The sequence below is a fragment of the Mercenaria mercenaria genome, chromosome 7, assembly GCF_021730395.1.
Source record: "Mercenaria mercenaria strain notata chromosome 7, MADL_Memer_1, whole genome shotgun sequence".
In the NCBI taxonomy this organism is placed as follows: domain Eukaryota; kingdom Metazoa; phylum Mollusca; class Bivalvia; order Venerida; family Veneridae; genus Mercenaria; species Mercenaria mercenaria.
The window spans coordinates 67,568,978-67,594,085 of NC_069367.1; the positions used below are offsets into that span (position 1 = coordinate 67,568,978).

At 37.3% G+C, this 25,108-nt stretch overlaps 1 protein-coding gene across 4 annotated transcripts in view; it reads right to left on the reverse strand.

Annotated features, from left to right (window-relative positions):
- Window positions 1-4,082: 4,082 nt before the first annotated feature.
- LOC123554012 (NFX1-type zinc finger-containing protein 1-like) overlaps window positions 4,083-25,108 on the reverse strand; it is a 29,481-nt gene continuing 8,455 nt past the window's right edge. For 3 of the 4 annotated variants that reach the window (XM_053548574.1, XM_053548573.1, XM_045343825.2), the window contains exons 3-7: window positions 14,277-15,076; window positions 13,367-13,499; window positions 12,251-12,350; window positions 5,685-10,308; window positions 4,083-5,451 (exon numbers count right to left, since the gene is read on the reverse strand). In XM_053548574.1, coding sequence (XP_053404549.1) covers window positions 5,255-5,451; window positions 5,685-10,308; window positions 12,251-12,350; window positions 13,367-13,499; window positions 14,277-15,076 — 5,854 coding nt within the window. In that variant the 3' untranslated portion in view covers window positions 4,083-5,254. Of the gene's footprint in view, window positions 5,452-5,684; window positions 10,309-12,250; window positions 12,351-13,366; window positions 13,500-14,276; window positions 15,077-16,547; window positions 16,570-25,108 lie in introns of those variants that run through there. The other variant, XM_053548575.1, reaches the window with a different exon arrangement.

Below are 25,108 nucleotides of genomic sequence, written 5' to 3' on the forward strand. Positions count from 1 at the left end.
CATTGTGTAGAATGTCATGTTATGCCCTTGCAATGCTAATCCCACTCTGATTTTTTTTGTTTACATTTTTCAATGAGAAATATGGCGTCCATCCCGAGCTGAAATGACGTGGCGTTAAATTTTTACATGTTTAAGCAAACCTGGTGTGTTAGAAAGAAAATCTCATCCCTTCGACATTATTTGGAACACTGTTATTGTAAAAAACCTGTTATTTCCTTATACAAAAGCTTAATATTTTGTGTTGAATGTACTTTCACAAAGACCTCTGTTTTCCTATAACATTCATAGTACCACATCCTTATCCACAAAATACTGAATATTACAGGTGTCCATCAGTATTATATCAGTTTAGGAATATGTTTTTTATTTTCCCACCATCGATTTCTTGAATATGCACCCCTTCCGCATTTCTGTATGAACTATGAATGTAGCAATATGCGTCCCCTTAAAGTAGTACACACTGTTTACACGTATAGATAAACACAGGGTAAATGTGTTCTGTACGGTGTTCCGTTTGGACAATCGTGACTAAACCGCGTGCACGATGGTACGATGACGAAAACGCGATGGCGCAATGATGAAACAACGATGGTATGATGGTGAAAACGCGATGGCACGATGGTACGATGGTGAAATTTCGATGTAATATCGCGTTTTCATCATCATGCCATCGCGTTTTCACCATCGTATCATCGTACCATCGCGTTTTCATCATCGTACCATCGCGTTATTACCATCGTACCATCGCGTTATCACCGTCGTACCATCGCATTTTCACCATCGTACCATCGCCTTCCGGTGGTCATGCGCAGTGGTACAGTATATGTGTCAGTAAAATACAGGCTTGATACCATCTCATTTTCACATTGCACTATGTACCTTCTACATCCTAACGATAATAAGCTGAGTTTGAATAATACCATGTGACTATTACGTACACTCAGCTTTTTATTTACTTTCATGCATACATAAAATATAAAGGACGTGGCCTTGAAGATTTTACAGTTTTAATGAATTGAGCACTGAACATTTTGTAAAACAGCAGAATCTAAATGGTAAATTTCGTCTCTCAAAATACATTGAGATACATTCATCTATTGTTGACAAAAATAGCAAGTGTACGGGACTACGCATTTCTAACCGGAAGGCGATGGTACGATGGTGAAAACGCGATGGTACGATGGTGAAAACGCGAAGGTACGATGGTGAAACCACGATGGTACGATGATGATAACGCGATGGTACGATGGTGAAAACGCGATGGCGCGATGGTACGATGATGAAAACGCGATATTACATTGACATTTCACCATCGTACCATCGCGATTTCATCATCGTGCCATGGCGTTTTCACCATCGTACCATCGTTGTTACATCATCGTGCCATGGCGTTTTCGTCATCGTACCATCGTGCATCGCGGTTTAGTATTAAATAAAAAGTCACGATTGTCCAAACGGAACACCGTAGTTCTACCAACTGTTATTTCGCGACATTAATTATGAATATAGCTCTATTTGCAAACTTAATTCATATATACAATATAGTTCAATACATGTGATGAGGATTTAATACTTTTGAAAGAAGTACCTAAAGATGAAATATTTTAGATGGCCATTGGTTATCTGTAAAGTTAGCAATTACTGCTACTTTAAGGTCGCATAACTGGTGCCAATTACCAATCGGACAGGTTAAAACATTAAGATCATTCTCTCATCTAACATATGACCCAGTTTTGTGTTAATCAAATAAAAAAGAACTTGCTAGATTGATCAGCATTGCCTGCTTTTTCGAGGGGAGGGGACGCATAATTTCGGCCATATTATTATATTCGGAGTTCGCGTTAACACCGTGGTAACTTATGTGGACCATACAGTAAAGTCAAATCTAAACAAAAGTCTTTGAAAAGTTGTCTTGCAACAAAACATTGCTCGCCGACTATAGTTGTACTTGATCGAGGTCCGAGGTTTCTTCAAATTTTAACTTTAGTCCAACAAATTTTTGCCATGTGCCAAGTTTGATTCAGTTTATTAGATGAAAAAGAAAATCAACAACAATGACTCTCTTCAATACATGTTTCAATAAAATGAAACCCCATCTCAAAACTTTTTTTTCAAAAATAGAAAAACGTATTTTAAAGTCATTTTGTGTTCAGCGATCTCCATAGATTTGAATGTCTCTACTCACTTCCCATTTATGTTTTTGTAAAACAGTATCTTTAAAAAAAACTTTTCCCGCAAATCGTTTAGTCCATATCGTTTCTTTGCCGTCTGCGTAAAAAAGCTCAAAAGAATACCTACCGTGCAAGTGAATTTGAGAACTACTGACTTATCATATAGTATACCGATGGTCAATAGAAAGCAACCAAGAGCAATAATAGTAGACTCGGTTTGATTGAGTCTCTTCATGAGAGGTAATGAAATGTGCAACACCTTTCACGCCCCCTAGCACCGGTAAGCCATACACTGTATTCTCACATTATATCAGAAATGGATTTTTATATCTTCTATCTTTAAATTTTGTACTTTTAGTTTTGGACTATTGTACGGTCAGTAGCACAAACTATAAACCACTTGTGTCATCAAACTTACTGACACAAATGATATGTATGAACATGAAACTAACGCTTCATTTCAAACTCTTAATTTTCCGTTGACAGCGAATAAATCCTATATTATGAAATCCTAATGGATATATTTGGAAGTTTCTCAAAAACAATTCTAGAATGAAAGAGATGTTGTGCGTGTATATCTGTACGAAGTACCATTTCAACGTCAAAACTGCAATTTTAAAAGAAACAAAACTTTTCTATGTGTAAGAACTTTTATTGCGCTTAAATTGATGATAGTTTCATAACAGAAGCTAAACAAGTAAAATTAAAAAAAAACAAAATAAAAAACAACAAAAAAACAACAACAATTTCTATCAAATTTTGACACTAAAAAGCACGTAAATAGTCTGCGACGTCACAAGTAACAGGTGTCATTTATAACCAAAAACATTTTGGAAGTAACTTCAACATTTATACATATGGCCTGTTAAAATATTACAAAGTGTCAGAAGTGTGCGCATCTACGAGGCTGTAACTGGGCTCAACTCAACGTATTACCCCTTGACAGAAATCCTTTTTTTTGCAGACTCGATACCCATTGTCTAAACGCGTCAGAGCAGTCTGCCTCTGCACTGTTGGATTGCGCCTCCAAGCATTATCATGAAGGGGAAAATGTCTTTTAAAACAAGTAGTCGGGCGCTTTTTCATATAGACTTTCTTGATGGAATTAAGTAGTGTTCGTGTAGAAACTGCTGGTGTTGGACAAGGGATCTGCACAACTAGGTCACAAGAATTTAAAGAAAAAATCGTATACAAAACTTTTTGACGCCTTTCTTTTACCAGGCGTTTTTCTTTTTTTTCTCTATAGCTTGATGTCAGATCGTCTTTGGGGTTCAAATAAATACATACAAGTTTAATCTCATGTAAGTTAGTTTTCTACCATATCATGTGTTTGTCATCAAGTTGATTATAATCGGTTCTAAGAATATAAGGAGGTAGGTGGAAGATCACGTGTACAAGTGTTTCACTGTTCGAATACAAGACATATCTGATTGTCAGTAATTGTATGTCACAAAAAGTTCGTAAAAGTCATCGAAAAGCTGTCAACGTGTACGGTGATACTAAAATTCAAAGGTCAAATTTATCTATAGAATACAGACAAGGCGTAATTTGATTTTTTTTTCTTATTCGTCGCAGAAATTTAGTTATTCCGCAGTTTTATTTAAAATTTACTGTTTAACTGCCCAAACGCTTTCACTAAACGTTGAAAATACTCCATGGGCTTGCTTTAAATTTAAAATAGTTGTTTCTTATCATTGACCGCTATCATAATTTCACGTTAACACTTTCATCCTATAACTAAATTAACTCAAATGTATTTGTTACACACTTAAAAGATTGATTTCTCGTTTTTACAATATCCTTAACTATAGCACTAATATCATAAATTATGTTCGCTTCTTTTTAGAACTCATTACCCAGTAACGTATGGGTTACAGGGTTTGATAACTTGCCCAGAAGTAACCTTGTAGGCTGTATTCGAACGTGTTTTATTTAGCAGAATGATGCCTGTGCAATTAAATACAGGCAATTCTCATCTTCTGTTCGTAAAGGAAATGTGAATACAAAATGAAAGGTGATACTTTGGAAACTGTAAACCACTACCCATATTTAGGAGTTGACTTAGTAACAATCTGAAATATAACGATCATATTGACACCATCACGAAAAAGGCATCAAGTGTTCTTGGTTTTCTGAAAAGAAATCTAAGGTACTGTCCACCAAAAGTAAAAGAAAATGCATATAAAAGTTTAATTCGGCCAAAGTTAGAATATGCGTCACCTATTTGGAACCCTTCCCAAAAAACTCAAAACAAATTGAACAGATTCAAAGAAATGCTGCGAGATGGGTGATGAACAAACCATAAAATCCGACCAGTGTTAGTGAAATGGTTAAGAAATTAGAATGGCCAAGCCTTCAACAACACAGAGCTTGTGCGGATGTCATACTTATGTATAAAGTTGTTAACTGTTTAATTGCTGTACCAGTGAACTACCATCCCACCACTGCTATATTTCGATCTACTAGAAGGAGTCACAGCTTGAAATTCATTCATTATCAATCAAGGATTAATATATATCAAAATTCATTCTTTCCAAGAATTGTCATCACATGGAACATGATTCCGGAATCCTGTGTCACTTCTACGAGTCTGGATGCGTTCAAATCCTCCATCCAACTCGTCCCGCTTGTGCCATCCAGTGTTTAAAAGGATCACAGCATTATTATATAGTGTATATACATGTTGGTCATTAGACTATTTTATGGTGTAGTGCGTAACATCAGTTTGAAGGGACAGCTGAAGCTGCGGACGTGTGCATAGTTTTAAAAAATGTCGGAACACTTCGCTCTACACCGATGTACTGTCACCTTTCCTCGACGTCGATGTCTACGTAGTGGATGTTGTCGAGTACCCCCAATGAAGTTGAAGTTGAACAATAAAAACAAAAAAATCAACATTTTGACTTATGTATATATAAAAACTTTCCATTAACGTAAACCGGAACTTGAAATGTCAAACTCCTTAACTATTTCAGCAGAATATCTTAAAATATTAAGATATAAAAAATAATGTTAATATTAATGATCAATAACAATACAATCATTGCTATAAATGTTTAAAAAAAAAAACACTGTTTCATTATTTAAAACTGGGCATCAAATCCATAATTTCCCAGATTTGCTTGTTCCGACCAAGCAGGATGCTGCGCGCCATCCATTTCTCCAAAGAACCGGTTATCGTCCCTAAGGCGGTGCCCACTACCTCCAATTGTACTTCCACACTCCGGACATTGTCCTTCTACAGTCGCCCCTCCACAGTCAGCTATTGCATACACGTGTCCTGCAAACAAGTTCGAACGTCATATGAAATATATCTTCCGGAAAAATATTTAATCAAACTGAAAATCTTGATAAAACATTTTTATGTAAAACAAATATTCTCTGCAAATGTCTTAAAGTAGTAGATGCAAAGTCGTTATATGCATCAACACAATATTTGTTTCTTTCAGTGTATTAAAAAACTACTTCAATATTTAACGTTCTAACTGAAATTTAATTAAAACATTTTCCAACCTTTTGGGCATCTAAACCAATGTCCTTGTGGAAGGGCCATTGCTTTGACAATCATCAGGCGCTCATCGTCGGAGATACCAAGAGCACTTAACGGAAAGGCTTCTTTCAACTCAGCCAAACATTTTTCTACAGTAATTCTAATTCGCTCTTCGTATTTTTTACTTCCTGTAACAAGTGTTTCAGCTTCTGTAATTTTTACTTTTAGTTTATGATCAATAGTTTTTCCAAGTTCCCGAGCCTTCTGTTGATGCAATAAAAGCTTTAAGTGAGCTTTTGATCTTGCCAGCTCTAACTCAGCATCATTTGTTTCCTGTGGAGTCATAATTGTCCTTTCGACAAGAATCCACTCGCGGAACTGGTCGAGAAACTTGACTGCTTTGGCTTTATCTTGGGCAAACGCTATTCCATGTAGTTCTTTCCAGTTCTCTTCGACTTTAGTTAGATGTTTAAGAAGCATCATTTGATTCAACATAGCAGCTAATTCATTTTCGGCCTTTGGCTCATGCATCGCATTTAGCCGTCTTTTCATTGACAGTCGAATCCCTGCACTCGTTTCTTCAGCAATAACATCTTTTAGTTCTGTTTCCATTTTAGTGATTCTGTCTTTATTAACAAGGACATTTCTTTTTACGGCTTCGATATCTTGAAGTGTCTTGTTGATAATCTTTCTGTATCGGTTGCTTTTTCGAATTGGTGTCTTGCATTTCGGACAATCCTTGAGCTTGATTTCTCCCCGGTCTTCTCCCATGTCCATATATCGATCCATTGCATTTGATTCTATGATGCATCTTAATTTACAGTCTTCAAGCAAAACGAACTTTGCCCATGGTTCATCTTCTTCTCCAAAAAGAAGTTCTGTTACCTTCTGCTTGTCACATATTCTGCAGTCGGTTGGGCATGGCTCACCACAAAGTCCAATGCACTGGTGATTGCAAGGTAAAACTTTTCGACATGGTTGGTCACATCTTGGTCTATCACAAGGCTCACTGCAAAGTCTCTCACAACGGTAATGTTCACATCTCCAAGTACATAGTTCCATACAAGGAACACAAAGTTCTCCGCATCTTTTATTACATTTACTATGCTGACATCTGTTCTCGCATTTCCTTTTGCATGGTGGACACTGATTACAGGTATCGCTGCATTCATGTCCACAAACCAGAATTCGGATACAATCATTTTTACAAGGCATATGTAGACGTCCTTGGAAACATTTACCGCAAGTTCCCTGGCAACGATGTTCACAACCAAGTATCGCATCGCATGGTTTAGGACAAGCGGCTTCGTATCTCTGATAACATTTAATGTTTCCTTTATGCCCGCAAGGCCAGGTGTTCTCAACAGTGACGTTGCAATACTCTGTATGTGCCATCCCGCATTTTGATTGGCACTTGTGGCCACATGGTAGAGTATCTTTGCATTCTTCTTTGCACTCAAACTCGCTTGCATTCATAGAACAAGGAACTTGCTGAATGTGTCCACATCTTGGTATCTTCTTGGCAATCTTCTCCAAGCAAGGGCCGCATTTCTGATCACAAATCTTTCTACATCTGTGTCCATTCTGGCAGATCACTTTACCACATCTTTTACGACAGATGTATTCCTTGTGTTCCTGATCAATCACGTGACAATACATCTCACACACATGACCACAGTCTAAGCGGTAGTTGCATTTCTTGTTACATCCTCCTTCTGGTGCTTTTAAAAAGTCCCCAGGTTGCCTGGCAACTAAACCGTCTTCATCTGGGTGATTCTGACAGTACAGAACAAGGCCATCTCCTAACCTTCCTTTAGTTTTCATATCAATCACAACTTCATTCCATAATTTCGATCTGTCCCTTAATAGTTCAAAATTTCCAATCGCAAAAAATCCTTTCTTTGCTCTCGACAGTGCAACACAGACCCTGTTTTCTATTTTCAAGAATCCTATATTCCCTTCTTCATTGCTTCTCACGAGCGATAAAAGGATAATGTCATTTTCTTCACCCTGATAGTTGTCAACAACTGTCACCCTTACCCCATCGAAATCCTCTTTTGGCATCATTTCTCTGAGACAGAACAACTGTCCTGAGTACAGTGTCAGGACAGTGATTTGTGTAGGTTTGTACCCTTGCAAAAGAAGATACTTGCAAAGGGCCACAATATATTCTGCCTCGTACCTGTTAGAATGACTTCTGAGATCTTCATCATGTGTTTCTTCGTTTTTATGATCGACGAAAAAAATATTTTTAGATATTCCTTGTATATTGGCATACTGTTTCACATCATCGTGGTCTTTTAAACTGGTATAGATGTGGTGCATGAGTTCTGCTATTTCTGGTCTCATTCTGTGTTGTAGTTCTAGACAGTCACACTTTATTCCGTTTTTTATCATCCTTTCAAAAAGAGACACGTCTAAACTATAATCAGTGGCCAATTTGTACACTGTCGGGTTAGGTTTCAGTTGTTTGTGATCTCCAATCAGTATCAAATGTTCGCAACCTCTGCTAAGAGTTGTCACAATATGTGCTTCAAGGACCTCGGCAGCTTCCTCAACCACAATAATTCTGGGTCCTATCTCCTGAAGTATTGCTTGATATCTTGCTGCTCCTGTTGTAGTCATTCCAATTATAGTTGAATGTCTCATAATTTCTTTATCCTCTTGCATTAAAGCCTCTCTGTACCTACCGGCCGCCGCTTCGAACTCTTCCTGTTTTGCTCCAATTTGTGTCATTAAATAGTCACAATACTTCTGTACCCACATTCTATAAAGTCTCCACTTGTCTTTTATCGCCAGTCTCCACATGTCAGTAATTCTCTGAGCCTCTTCTTCAGTCATTTTGTCCCCTGATGCAAGGTTTCTCAGAACTTTCTGTTTCAACTTTTTTCGTTGCTGTTTTGTTGTCTGCCATTCCCCTTCTTGGACATGTTTAGGTTTATCGCCCATTCTTTCTACACTTAATGCTACTGCCTTTTGTTGTTCGCTAACAGCTAGTCTTACTCTGATTTCGTTGAGTTCTTTTCTGGTCAATTCATGATCTGCATTTATTATTTCATCAAACAAATCATCCATATCTGCATCTTCATCGTCACCAGCATCTATCTGTCTATTTGCCTGAATTGCGTCAAGTTCATCTTCCACGTCAATAAGTTCATCTTGCTCTTCGTCGTTTGGAATTTCTTGTGCCCCTATTTCTGGGGCTAAGTTTCCCTCCATTTCCACGATGGGTGAAAGGTTGCCAAGTTCAAGCCATTCCACTATAATCGAATGGTTTTTTCCAACAAACTGTCTAGCCTCCGGATACACTTGCATCAGCATATCAAATTGTTGCGTTAAAAGTAAAAAATGCTCTTGACCCATAAAAGGCTGCAAAAAGTCTTCACGAAGTATGCAAGTTGTTGCAATCTGTATTTTAGCACTAACTTTATTGATCTCAGCAGTGACTGCATCCATTTCATTCTTGGCTTCGCGTCTTCCTTGGAATATAGCCACTGGTATTTTCTGAGCATGTCGAAATCTTTGCCTAAAATTGTAAAGGTTGTACTCTTTCAGTACGTCACTGGTGCTCCTACCGCCAATACGAAGAACATCGCCTTTGTAGAACTGTACGATTCCCTCAAGGAACTGGTCTAGTGCGTGATTCGTGTAGCAAACTATCAACATTGGACGGAGGTCTTTTGCACCAGTTTCAGGATGTCTGGACCAAACTTCCTTGTTGTGCAAAAGTGCTTTGACAATTTTTAGACCAATGTAAGTTTTGCCCGTACCGGGTGGCCCTTGAGTGATGACAAACTCTTTTGTGAGTGCCGTATGAATGGCTTTATATTGCGAATCATCCAAATGAAGTAGGTCTGCCGGTGGCCAAGTAGAACGTTCCAGTACCTTGATATCTTTGGCTGGATCTGAGCGATCAGTGAATTGGTAATGAGCATCGGCAGCTTCAATTTCTCCAATATTCTCACCTAGTCTTCTATCATCTTTTAAGATAATGTCTTCGTCTACTAGAGGGCGCAGATCATAACTTGTATCCGGTGCACGTTGGAGATATGCAGGTGAACGGACTCTACTTTCGCACTGGATAATGTACCTTTCAAAAGGCAGATCACCTTGCCTTGTGCGTTGTAAACCTGTCAGAACATGTCGGTAGGATTCAAAGTAGGCTGTTGTTTCGGCCATTGTGAAAACTTGTCCAAATAAGTGTCTCACTGTTTGGTAGTCGTGTTCAAAGCGAACATTCACCAATCCTTTCATCAACTGTTTTGGTTCTCTGTTCACAACAGTTGCAAAGAAAAACGAAGCAAAATTGTCTGGGGACAAACAAACTAACGACCCATATATAAGTCTTTTTGTCGAGTTCCAACGAACATGACTAAACCCACTAACATCGAACTGTAGTACGTGACAGAGGCCACTTTCGCCACAATCAGGAGCGATTAATCTTACATTGTTGTAAATACGAACATCCTGTATTTTACGTTTCTTCTTTCCCCTTTCTTGCATCACTTGAATGTAATCGCTTACACCTTCTCTGAGAGGTGCGACGAAATCTTCACGCAGAAGGCGGAACTGGACATCTAGGTAATGATCAAGATCGTTGTAGTGGCCCTCAATTTTATTAACTCTAAGATACCGATCATCATTTGGCTGAAATGAAATGTAATAGTGCATACAATATTTGATTTTTTTTTGTAACGAACCAATTTTGGTGTTAAATGTAATTACTGAAAATAATAAATGATGTTTAGCATGCGTGTTCTTTCGAAAAGAAATAAAGTAACATATTTATCAATTTTGCAAATGTCAGAAGATTCCATTGCATGTGTCACATACTACAGTATTCATATGTGCAGTTCGTTATACATTGTACTAGCTTTCAAGCCTTGACTGATCAATGTGTCTAAATACATATACACCGTACGGTACTTTTTGTAATTTTACCGGACTTCAACGTCCTTCACTTTGTGCGAATTTTTACTCGAGAAAACTTTGAGTGTTAATGCAAACGACAAGTGTGAAAATTTGTGCTTCATGCATAACGTTAATGGTTTGATTAACCTTGACATACAAAACAAAACGATACATTGTACTGTCAATCTCTGGTTGTTGTATTGTAATAATTATAAATATAATTCTATATAATAAAACATAGACCAAAATAGGATCTCGATTATGTCACTCTGCTTTAAATTTAAAGAAAAAAGCAAGCAGTGATAATTGTTACATTTTTCATCGAAGTCAAACAAAAGTACAGCGAAATCTACTGTTAAAATCATCCTAAAAACACCTTTAACTTAACGTTAAGCATTTGAAAAGCGTTCAGAACTTCGTGTTTGTAGCAAATTCATAAACTTTCTGTGTTATTTTGAACCTGTATTATGCCTTAAACTTGAACAAGTTACTAAATCACACTAAACTTTAAGAAAAGCCATTTATCTATATTTTAATTTTGACATGTGACCAATGACCTACCAAAACAGTCCATTCACACCGGTCAAAGGCATAACAGTGTGAATTCTGCTCATAAATAATTAACTTCCCTTTAACAGTGATATAACGCTATCTCGAGCAAATTCCACCACTGACTGCTTTCAAGCTGACCATTTAGATCAAGGCAGTAATCCAGCCAATGGGTACATCACTGACTCGGGTCAAGACGAACATTAAAGTTATGTAATTTCTTGACTCATGTGTTAACGCATATGAGGTCTTAAATGCAAAAATCATCAGTAACTTAAAAAGAAATTACATACATTTTTGCTACAGAAAATCACCGCAACTCCGTTAATATAATCTATAACATTTAAGTGGTCTCCTACAAATTTAACATCGGTCATTCGTGCTTGAATTAAACAACATTTTTTTTCTAGGGCAGTCATACTTGTTCTGTCATAAAAATGACGACACAAGAACATCTAGAAATGTTATCAAGACATTAAATAGTGAAAGAACTTGGGTAAACTGCGACAGAAACTTCTGACTTTGTGTAGAAAAGAAGAGTTTCAGTTTACACATCTTGAAAGATAGCTAAACTATCAGTTGGCAATAATTTAATAACTTGATAAGGCATAATACACCTAAATAAAGATTGTTTCATGATTTACAGAGAAATAAATGACAACACTGTCATATCTACATGCTTCAGTTAAATGGTTTTTTTTTCAACAATTACCTAGACTCATATCATGTTGAAAATGAATATTATCATTTATCAAATAATAAACTGGTTTTAATGAAAAAAGTTGTTCAGTGTACGTTTATAGAATAAAAAAGATAGACTGATTACGAAAAATATCTTAAACAAAGTTGATGTCGTTGACGTGGGCCGCTATGTATACACCTTACTTAAACAAATAACCCTAAACAAATATTATGTTAGGTAACAATTTCAGATTTGGTACATTTGTCTGTCCCAGTCTGTCCTCATATACTTTGATTATCGACGCGGCAGGTCACAGCTCTCCTGACAAAATATTCAACTAGAAAATGGATATACATAATATACACTGTACTTAACATTGGATCATACATGAACATGAAAAACCATTTACTTTGTATGTGTAACAGATGATAAAACAATAATATGTACCTGCATATCAGCTGTCTGAGGAAATATCTGTATCTCTCTAAAATCGTCAGGAGGTTCGTCAACATCATCTTGCCTGTGTCTAGCAGTATCTTCCCGGCGTCTATAGGAAGACAATAAAGATATGAGCCGTGCCATGAGAAAACCAACATAGTGGGTTTGCGACCAGCATGAATCCAGACCACCCTGCGCATCCGCGCAGTCTGGTCAGGATCCATGCTGTTCGCTAATGGTTTCTCTCATTGCAATAGGCTTTGAAAGCGAACAGCATGGATCCTGACCAGACTGCGTGGATGCGCAGGCTGGTCTGGATCCATGCTGGTCGCAAAGCCACTATGTTGGTTTTCACACGGCGCGGCTCAATTATTGATATTTTGTAATATTGTGAAAGTGAAAAATCTAAACAGGGTTATGTAACCTGCACAGAGCCAATCAGCTCATGACAGTGGACAAGTGTGTGAAGTTTCAATCCATTCCCATAAGTGAGTACTGAGATACCAGCTAACATACAAAAAATTAACACAAAACTGCTAAGTATAAAAAGGCGCATAATTTTGTAAAAATGCAAAGTACAGTTATGAAACATGTGCATTGCATGTCCGATCATGACAGTGAACAAGTGTGTGAAGGTTCAACCCATTCCCATAGTGGGTACTGAGATACCAGATTACAAAAAAACTTCTAAGACAAAGTAGAGTTATTGAACCTGTGCACTATATATCAGATCATGACAGTGAATAAGTGTGTGAAGTTTCAATCCATTCCCATTGGTGGGTACTGAGATACCAACTTACATACAAAACCTTCGAAAAAGGGACATAATTTTGTAAAAAAAGAAAGCAAAATAGAGTTATGGCAACTGTGCAATGTAAGTCAGTTTATCACAGTGAATAAGTGTGTGAAGTTTCAATCCATTCCCACAAGTGGTTACTGAGATACCAGCTTACATACAAAAACTTAACCAAATCGGGACGCCGACGCCGAGGCAAGGGTGAGTCCAATAGCTCTACCTATTCTTAGAATAGTCGAGCTAAAAAGTGGAATAGTTTAAGAATACAAGAGACCTGGAGTTCGTCGTACGTTACAAACTGAAATACGTCTGAAAATAAACAAACAAACCTTGTTCCACGCTTTATCAACCTGTCTCTGTGCTCCGTAAATTCACGAAAACCTTTCAGAAGTTCGTCGTCTATGACGTCATCCGAATTTTCTCTCAGATCGTCAATTACCATTTTCAAGACCGCATGTATTCCTAAAGAGAAAACATAGTTTCTTTCTTCATGCTGTCTAAAACCACTAACTGAAGACCTACATACATTTTAATTCTTTAAAGTCAAAGTTAAATAAACCATTATCACACTGGCCATAGCATTATCAGATCAGGTGGTCCAAACGTTAAGTGATACATTTCACTCAGAACGAGCGGACGAAATGACACATTTCCGATCCACCTGATCTAATAAAGCGCAGACCAGAAACGTCTGGAATTATCCATATATACTAATCGATGCAAACGTAAGATTCTTGACACGGAATATTGTGAATAATGACACCTTTCGTGCGCGTATACACTTTTCTTCACGTGATGCCTTTTCTCGAGTGACATCTCAAATGTAAGAAAAGACAAACAAGTTTGAACAGAACAATGACTGGACAGATAGGTCCCGACAATATGCGCCTGTCCGCGTATACCAAGTTTCTTTGAATTGGATGGAGTTGGGGGGACATTTTTCTGATGCAGTTGAAATAATTCAAAGTCCAAAACAGGGCCATAACTCCTAAAAAACATTAGACATGAAAGTCCCGATAAAATGCACACGTCCACATCAATTGGGTGGTAACTGTATGATGCGTTGAATACACAACGGACGGACAGTTCAAACACTATAATCCTAATGACAGAAAGCGCGACTGAACAATACAAAAAGTATGGTATCAAATGTTCATGTCTATGTACGTCAGTTATTTTCGTCTTTTATGATGCGTGTTTAGGGTCGCAGATACGTTTTGCTGTCCGTTTGTTGCTTACCTACAAACTGGGTTACAGACGTTGGGTACTTCTGAGCCAGTTCTTCCATGATCGTGATCATATCTTTTATTGGTTGTCTGAAAGACTTCTGCGCATAAATACGATCTTCATTTTGCATTTCTAAGAAGTAGGCCATAGACGTATCAAAGAATTGACATTCCTTAATAATAACATAGACTCGGAGCAACTGTTCTGGCGTTGAGTTGCACGTAAATGCTTTAGCTAATACATGAAGCATTAATCTAAGCATCTCCGGTTTCTCAACACACTGCAATAGTCCTTCTCTGAATCCTGTATTTGGATTTGATAGAGTCAACACAATGTCAGGCGGTTCCCGTTGTTGAAGATTTTCTAGGAACTTGAAGCCGACAACCAACGGCTTGTCTCTACGCCCCCCTCCTCCGCGCCCACCCCTGTTGTTATTACCTCCTCTTTCACCAAACCTTTCCCTATCTCCTTGGCCGCCTCTTCCAACAAACATACCCCTATCGTTACGACCACCAAATCTTTGATCACGACCATCTCTGTTACCATAGCCACGCCTATCGTCACGACCACCTCCTCTATCGTCACGATCATCTCGCCATCGCCCGCCCCTATCATCATGGTCTCTATCCCCACGTCCTCTGTCATCATAATGTCTTCTATCGTCACGGTCGTATCGATCATATCTTCCCCGGTTTTCACGTGGTTCTCTGCGCGGGGGTAAATTCTGACCTTCACCTTCATCGTCCCAGTCATCACGATCAAAGACAAGCGGCCTACCTGCTCGCATACCTCTCCTAGCTTCTGGCCGGCGACTGGAAATATATATGAGGGACAGAAGATAGCATTACAAAGCAAATAAAATGTGTTCAATACGTGTAATATAGATAACATTATATAACTTCATCAACGTTGTACACAATATATTTGGGTGTATACTTAATTTTAAACCTACTATAATTTCAAAACATCTAGCTGAATTCTTTCTATACATTCAATATTACAAAAAGCAATACAGTGTAACAGTAGTACAAGTTTATAACATGCAAAATACAATGACCTATTTCCATTTGTACATAACACATAATTTTGCATTTTTATATATGTTTTTACAATCTTTATAAGTTTTACATTGATATTTTCTGACAACAATTGGTTGACAAACTTTGTCAAAGACACTTTTTAAATCAGTATTAACAATTTATTTCTACTATTTATATATAAGTCAGTAAGTGGTGAAGGAATGCCTAAATATAAGTTGGTTGGTTGTTTCGGGTTTAACGCCGTTTCTCAACAGTATTTCAGTTATGTAACGGAAGGCAGTTAACCTAATCAGTGAGTGTTCCTGGATTCTGTACCAGTACAAACCTGTTCCCGCAAGTAAATGCCAACTTCCCCCAGATGAATCAGAGGTTGAGGACGAATGATTTAAGACACAATGTCTTTTATCAAATCGTCACGGAGAATAAACGCCTCGCCCAGGGCTCGAACCCGCGACCCCGTGATCTGTAGATCTGCGCTCTCCCCATAAAGCTAAGCGGGCTGATTTTGTATGAAAACACAGACTGATTTTTTTTAATCCGACCACTATCAAGAAAGATATGTTATTTGACATTTAACAAAAATGTTTAACCATAGAGGCAGCTATTTTAGTGTATATGATGTCATTTCCACTCTAAGAAGTTATTCATTTAGTAAAGACCTGTGACGTTATATCCTATAAAGAAAAATAGCAAATACGCTTTAAAATGTATCTTATTCTATAGTTTCTTTTGTTCTAGTTCGATTTTTTTTCAGAATTTAAAAAGATGCAGTCATAAAAATGTTTAAAAACAAATTAAATCCGCCACAGTAGTATAGGGGCCGGTTTGGGGCCACGACTGCGCATGCGTGAGAATGACGTCATGCGCGGCGGCCATTTTGAATTCTATTTTAAGAATGACATCATCTTTCTATTTTAAGAATGACTTCACTCTGCTATTTATATCTCCCAGATGTATATAGAGCTGACTTATATACCTATCTAGGGCGTGTTCGCGCACATTGAGGGTCAGGTGCTCAGCCCTAGACAGGGAGATTATACACGAAAACAAAAACTATATATTAATAATGTTGAATTAATAATCATATAGATTTATCTATAACGTAATATACATTGCATGGTAAACAAAGAATTTATTAATGATAATTTAAAGCAATATATTTATTATATCTTTAATTAAAACCATTAAGCTTTATTTAAGATAGCTACTTTAGAAGTAACGTTAACTGAAAATTAAAGACTACATTTTTCTTACGATGTTTCCTCCTTGGCGTCCACTGAGAAAATGACTCTAATCATAAGCGTAATAGTACTAAATGCGCATGCTCGGACTTATTTTTTACGATGACTTCACATGCTATATTTAGATAAGATCATGAGTGAATCAAACGTGATCATGGTCAGAATGTCTAGCGTGTGTTGATTTAAGACCGGATAGGCGGACAATAAAAGTAAACATGTCAAAATTAACACCCTTTAAAGTCCCCACAAATGCTGGCGTTTATTTATTTAAGAGCGGTTTACTTTAAAATAGCCTATCAACTATCAAATTTAACCCCTTTAAAGTCGCCGTAGTGTTTTGGCTTATGTTGACTTATGGACGGATGCATTAACAAAGGCCTATTGATCTGTCCAAGTTAATCCATGTTTTGAGTAGGGGAAGGGAGGCTAATCAGGCCTGGGTCACATATGGACCGAAGTGCCCTTTCATACCATCAATGATATGATGTTAAAGAATATTTTTCTTAAACAATTGCCAACATTTTTATGACCATCCAATTTTTTAGAACCAGTAAGGACTTTTTAAGAAAAGTTGCTAAAATCATCAAAATAAAAACGTTTTAGGGTCCATTTTACATTTTGGGTATCTGACATTTTTGAAAAGCCCAAAGAGTGCACTTTACCATAAACTAAGGTGCCAACCGGAAATGAAGTCATTAAAATTTCAAAGTCATCGTAACAGACTCGGGACCGGTACCGTTAGAATGATCTTTTCGAGTAGGTTCGGGAAATATGTACAATTACGTGTCTATCTCTATCCGTTTTCCAGATATTGAGGTTTAAACCAAATCATTCATCCGGAAAAACCCGGGCTTAGCCTTTATTATTAAAGATAACCTAAGCATGTTGGGTATCAAACCCGAAGGTCTCGACTATTACTATAAGTTGGTAAAACTCAAACGGAAGTGAAATCAATCACGCGTAAAATTCACATTTTCTGCACGTCCCTAGACTCGAACCTTTACACAAGACAAGCACAAGCGTACACACACACCACACACATACACGCACACGCACATACACACACAGCCCACACACACACGCACACACACACACACGCACACGCACACGCACACGCACACACACACACACGCACACGCACAATCACACACACACAAGCACACCCACACGCGCATACATGCATGCAAACAATATATGTAACATCATCAAAATATTCAAAATTATCAAAATCTTTCGTGCCTATTACCCTAGTACACAGATTGTGTCTGCAACTTCATTAACAGGTATTACAATAATATATTCCTTTGTAGTTTTACATTTGTCATCTTTAGTTATTACAACAACATCATAGTCCCCGAAATTGAACCCACGCCAGTTCCACTACGGTGTAGTACTCCAACACATCACACAATATTTCATATATATAATTTAGAACATCCAAAAATTTTGAATTAACAGAGTATACACTTAAATATAATCGTACAAGTCTATGCATGAAATTCAACCTTCAGCGGATATTAAGTATTAATATTTTTTGACTTGAGATCGGCTTAAGATAATGTATGAAAGAGAACTGGCCAATGTTGACACTAATACTTTGAAAACTGTAAAAGCGGATTAAATTTGGGTTTCAATTTTATGACTTTTAGGAGAAACTTATAGAAAAGAGTATTTTTTTGTTATAAAATTTTTATAGTCCTTTAGGAAAACTGTCTTAAGTACAGATAGGTTCTAGAAAACATATTTCGACCATTCTAGGAAATCGTCAAGATTTTCAATGAACAGAAATACAGTTAACTTGAACAACCGGTTTTCCCATTTTCGTGAACACTTTCTATTCATCAGTTCTGAGTTTGTTAATTTCATGTGATAGAATTCGTAAAAATCTTTCATTTACACCCCCCATTGTCGATTCGATTTTCAACCGTTAACGAGTTATGACGTAACGGGCGATTTTTAAACCTTCTTTCTTAAACTTTTGCAATAAACTCTTGAAACAGGTTAGCATTGGAAAGATCTCCTCGTATAGGTTCAGAAAATGTATACATATTTACCTCTATCTTGATCCGTTCTCAAGATTTTTTGGCGTTTAAAGATAGAAGTGACGTAACTTTTGGCGTAAATTTCAAATTTCGCAACCAAATTTTCAAAATGTAAATTTTTTCCTCTATTTGTGGACCGATTTTGATGATCTTGGTGAAAAACCAAAAAACGCTTGGCGAGACCTAAGTGTTGGTATTTACAACCGGAATGAAATCACTCGTGCGTAAAATATCGATTTCTCCTTTATTACTCAACCGACTCTAGCCGTGTTTTGGTATCCTACGAAAGGTTTTGACTAGTACTATTCCATTGTTTGAAACTAAAAAAATTTATTGGGGTCACTAAAGCGTAAAATGCGTCAAAGTAAGCTTACCTGATCCAAACACTTTGAATCAAAAATGACAATGAACGAATTCACAGGGTAAAGTAAATAAATAGAGCCAAAGCAACGTACTGATTAGTCATTAATTTATAGCAATGCTCTGATTGGCTAATGATATGACGCATTCTGATTAATCACTCAGGGATCACACGTCATATATAAGTCGTAAAGAAAATTTTAAAACCATGATTGAAGGTGTTACGAGTTACTGTATATACCAACAACTCCTCCTCCACATCTTTTCCCTCCTCCTCCTCTCTTCCTCCACTCCTCCTCCTCCTCCACCTTCTCCCCCCTCCTCCTCCTCCTCCACCTCCTCCACTCCTCCTCCTCCTCCTCCACCTCCTCCTCCACATCTCCTCCTCCTCCACTCCTCCTCCTCCTCCTCCTCCTCCACCTCCTCCACCTCCACCTCCTCCTCCTCCAGCTCCGCCACCACCAACACCACCTCCACCACCACCTCCACCACCACCACCACCACCCCTCCACCCCCACCTCCCCCAAACCACCACCACCACCACCCCCAACACGTCCTCCACCACCACACACCACACCATTACCGACAATAATTCTGACAGCAAAAATATGTTTAATAAGCGTAAGAATGGCATTTAAAATTTGTAAGAACACAAAGCAGTGTCTTGTTGTATGAAAATAATTTTACATTACTTCACAAATGAATAAGTCCCCTCTATGTCACCAGTCATTCTCTAGCCGCGACGCCAGCTGAGACATCAACGAAATAAGCATTGGAGTGACGACCACATTTGACAATTTTTCACCGCCATTACAAAAATGGACATCTCAAGAGAGACGACGTTTCAACATCCATTTTCTATGGTCGTTTCAGGACCAAGTGGTAGTGGGAAAAACTGAATGGACAAGAAAAACTGCTATCATCAAATCTTGTAAGACCTCAGCCTCAGCGTTCATATGGTGTTTTGGACAATGGCAGCCATTGTATGATGAACTTCAGCGAGAAAATCCCGGTGTCGAATTTGAACAAGGTATTCCAGACTACTTGGATGATTCCAATATATAAATGTTAGTCAAAGGGAACCTGCTGGTCTTTGACGACTTGATGACTGAAGCTAAATGCAAATAAAAGAATTGCTGATCTCTTTACCAAGGGCAGTCACCACAGAACATATCTGTCGTATATCTCACCAAAATTTGTTTCCTAAAGGGTTTAAAGCCTGCAGAGATATCGCTTTGAATACGCAGTATCTGGTGCTATTTAATAATCCTATTGATAGACAGCTAGTAGCTACATTGGCAAGAAGAATTATCCTTCGTCTAGTAACATCTTTATGAAACGGTTTGAACGAGCGACATCAAGACCTCACGGTTATTTAGTAATAGACTTAAAATCGAGCACCCCAGAACAACACCGTTACGTGAAAACATTTTTGAGGCAAAAAATCCAGAAAAGAGAAAACGAACAGATGATGAATATAAACAAGAAGACTATTTCAGTGGTGAAGGATACTTATCTGATAAAAATGTGAAAAGGGTTTGGGAATAAAGGAGGAAGATTCTGATGACCATGATGATGATGATAGTGATGATGAAACGAAAATGAAATAATGATACTTTTGTAAAGAAACGATCTTTGATTAAGAGACCTCCAGGTAAACGTAGAAAAGTTGAGATTATAGAACAGCGATCACGCCGTGAGATAGGGGATAAGCGTTTTTCAGGATCCTCTCAGGAAATTTCTATTAAAGAACAATTTAAAGCTAAAGTTAACAACTATACAGAACAAGGGCTCTTTTTTAAAGAAGCGTACCGTCGCACTGCTAATGATGAATTGCCTCAATTAAAAAAGAGACTGAGACAAAATTATGCCCGATTTCTATTGACTTTTATGAGCTACAAAACGACCCCACTCAGCAGCAGATTCTACAGTCGGCTAAGAAAACTAAGAAGTCAGCACGGCATGACTGTCAAAGAATCAGTTCGGCAAGCCATTGCCTTAGAAAAAAACCTATTTGATGAGTTGTGGCCCGATCATAAAAGCAAAGAAGAATATTTAATGGATGATAATAAAGAAAGTGATGACGATGAAGAATCGGATGATGATGAATGAACGTTGTAAGAAGGATTGGCGTGCTTTAACTTTTCCCATGCAAAATGGGTACGATAGAGGTATACGATTATAAACAAGAAAAATGGGTACCGGATAAACCGGACCCGGAAAAATGGAAACAACACTTCAAAGACTTGGGGGACGGATATGTGTATCCTGATCATATGGGGCGTTACATCGTGGGTGCGGTGCTCATCTTAGAAAAATGGCTGAACTAAAAGAGAAACAAGAAAAAGAAGCCAAGAACAAAAAGGGGAAGATCTCCCCGTAGTAAAACTTGTGACACCCGTTTGCCCAAGCGGTTGATATTGCTAGGTCGGAATTAAGACGGTCACAAAAGCATAGTGATCAAAGCGACATAGGAATACACGGACACACCTATGAGTCGTGATTTAGACAGGGCCCCCGACGTAAGAAAAATCGCCAAAATATGACCCAAGATACTATGGTTGGAACACCTATACATTTTAAAATGTATAACTATGAACTCGAGGAAATGTTAAAAGAGTACCCTGTGACAATATGTGCTGCGGATCAACTTCAGATACGTAGAGGACAATACGTCTCTCAAATACAGACACAGCCAGGGATCAAAGGGAAAAAAATTGGGTGGCCTTTATTTTCCAAAAAGGGGACACGACGAATTTTTCGATTCACTAGGTAAAGACCAGAGCACTACAAAGTTCATTTTGAGCAAGTGTTAAAGAAGCGTTACTGGATGAACTTCAGTCAAATACAGGATACAGATTCAAACATATGCGGGCTGTATTGCGTATATTTCATTATGAAAACCCATGTTCTGGACGAAAATGAAGGACATTGTAAAACGTTTGATGTGTATTTCAAGAAGTTGAATGATGACTTTATTTTGTCTTATTTTAGTTGATACATGTAACCTGTATTAGTGATACAAGCTTTGGCAATAAAGATTGAAAGAACAATATGTCTTTGTTATTTATAACCCATCGTTTGAATTTGATTTGAAAGAAAAGAAGAAGCGCAGTAGGTGTTGCGGTGTACACAAAAAAAACAACATATTCGTTTATTGTTTTTATTTCTCCAACATCGCTTCACAAATTTATATCATGCTTCGCAATAAGCGTTTCTAGTAGTTCTAAATGACCCTGTGAATTCGGGTTTCATTGTCATTTTTGATCTCAAGTGTAGGATCAGGTAAGCTTACTTTTACGCATTTTACGCGTGAGTGACCCAATATTCTTTTAGTGCAAACAATGGAATAGTACTAGTCAAAACCTTTAGTAGGATACCAAACACGGGTAGAGTCGGTTGAGTAATAAAGGAGAAAATCGATATTTTACGCACGAGTGATTTCATTCCGGTTGTAAACTACCAACACTTAGGTCTCGCCAAGCGTTTTGGTTTGCCACCAAGATCATCAAAATCGGTCCACAAATAGAGGAGAAATTACATTTTGAAAATTTTGGTTGCGAAATTTGAATTTACCGCCAAAAGTTGACGTCACTTCTATCTTTAAACGCCAATATCTTGAGAACGGATCAAGATAGAGGTAAATATGTATACATTTTCTGAACCTATACGAGGAGATCTTTCCAATGCTACCTGTTTCAAGAGTTTATTGCAAAGTTTAAGAAAGAAGGTTTAAAAATCGCTGTTACGTCATAACTCGTTAACGGTTGAAAATCGAATCGACAATGGGGGATGTAAATGAAAGATTTTTACGAATTCTATCACATGAAATTAACATCTCAGAACTGATGAATAGAAAGTGTGTCACGAAATGGGAAAAACCGGTTGTTCAATGTTAACTGTATTTCTGTTCATTGAAAATCTTGACGATTTCCTAGAATGGTCGAAATATGTTTTCTAGAACCTATCTGTACTTAAGACAGTATCCTAAAGGACTATAAAAGTTTTATAAACACAAAAAACTCTTTTCTATAAGTTTCTCCTAAAAGTCATAAAAATTGACCGAAATTTAATCCGCTTTTTTCAGTTTTCAAAGTATTAGTGTCAACATTGCCAGTTCTCTTCATACATTATCTAAGCCGATCTCAAGTCCAAAAATATTAATACTTAAAAACCGCTGAAGTTTTAATTTCATGCATAGACTTTTACGATTTACATTTAAGTGTATACTCTGTTAATTCAAAATTCTGGATGTTCTAAATTATATATATGAAATATTTTGTGATGTGTTGGAGTATCTACACCGTAGTGGAACTGGCATGTTCAATTTCGGAGACTATGATGTTGTTGTAATAACTATAGATGACAAATGTAAAGTTACAAAGGAAGTTTTTATTGTGATACCCGTTAATGAAGTTGCAGACACAATCTGTGTACTAGGGTAATAGGCACGAAAGATTTTGATAATTTTGAATATTTTGATGATGTTACATATATTGTTTAATGGCGCGTACGTGTGTGCGTGCATGCATGAATGCGCGTGTGGGTGTGCTTGTGTGTGTGTGATTGCGCGTGTGTGGGGTGTGTGTGTGTGTGTCGGGTGTATAGTGCGTGTGCGTGTATGTGTGTGTGTGTTCTCGTGTGTACGCGTGTGCTTTTGCTTGTGCTTGTTTTAGGTTCGAGTCTAGGGACGTGCAGAAAATGTGAATTTTTCGCGTGATTGATTTCACTTCCGTTTGAGTGTACCAACTTATAGTACTAGTCGAACCTTCGGTTAGATACCCAACATGCTTAGGTTATCTTAATAATAAAGGCATGAAGCCGAGTGTTTCCGGATGAATGATTCTGGTTTAAACCTCAATATCTGGAAAACGGATAGAGATAGACACGTAATTGTACATATTTTCTGAACCTACTTGAAAAGATCTTTCTAACGGTACCGGTCCCGAGTCTGTACGATGACTTTGAAATTTTAATGACTTCATTTCTGTTGGCACCTAGTTTATGGTAAAGTGCACTCTTGGGCTTTTCAAAATGTCAGATACCAAAATGTTAAAATGGACCCTAAAACGTCTTATTTTGATGATTTTAGCAACTTTCTTTAAAAAGTCCTTTACTGGTTCTAAAACTCTGGATGGTCATAAAAAATGTTGGCAATTGTTTAAGAAAAATATTCTTTAACATCATATCATTGATGGTATGGAAGAGACACTTCGGTCCATATGTAACACAGGCCTGATGTCGCCTCCCTTCCCGTACTCAATACACGGATTAACTTTGACAGATCAATAGGCTATTGATAATGCATCCGTCCATAAGTCAACAGACGCTAGACATTATGACGACTTTAAAGGGATTAAATTTGATAGTTGAATACGCTTTTGTTAATGTATCCGCTCTTAAATAAATACACGCCAGTCATTGTGGCGACTTTAAAGGGATTAACTTTGACATGTTTACTTTTTATTGTCCGTCTATCCGGCCTTAAATCAACACACGCTAGACATTCTGACCATGATCACGTTTGATGCACTCATGACCTTATCTAAATATAGCTTATGAAGTCATTATGAAAAATAGGTCCGAGCATGCGCATTTAGGGAAAATACGCTTATGATTGGAGTCATTTTGTCAGTGGACGCCAAGGAGGAAACATCGTCGACAAAAATGTAATACTTTATTTTCAGTTATAATGTATTTATTTTAAAGAATGTTTTATGTTTTAGTTTAAATGGAACAAATATTTCGTTTTAAATAATTATTTATTTGTGCATCAATATTGTTCTTTTTTTTATATAAAATGTATAAATTCAATTAGTTGATGGATAAATCTATATGATATTTAAATAGTACTCATATATAGTTCTTTTTAATTTCTCTGTAATTTAATTAGACATGTTACAATTATTTTGTTTTAAAGTATTTTTTTTTCATTTTTCACTAATATTGTTAAACTATTATTTATTCGTTCGTTATTTACTAATACTGTTCGTTTTATTATCAAATAAATTTATTCATTAAGGTTATGGATATATCTATATATTTTTTCATGGTATCTCTCCGTCTAGGGCTGAGCACCTGACCCTCAATGTGCGCGATCACGCCCTAGATAGGTATATAAGTCAGCTCTATATACTTCTGGGAGATATAAATAGCAGAGT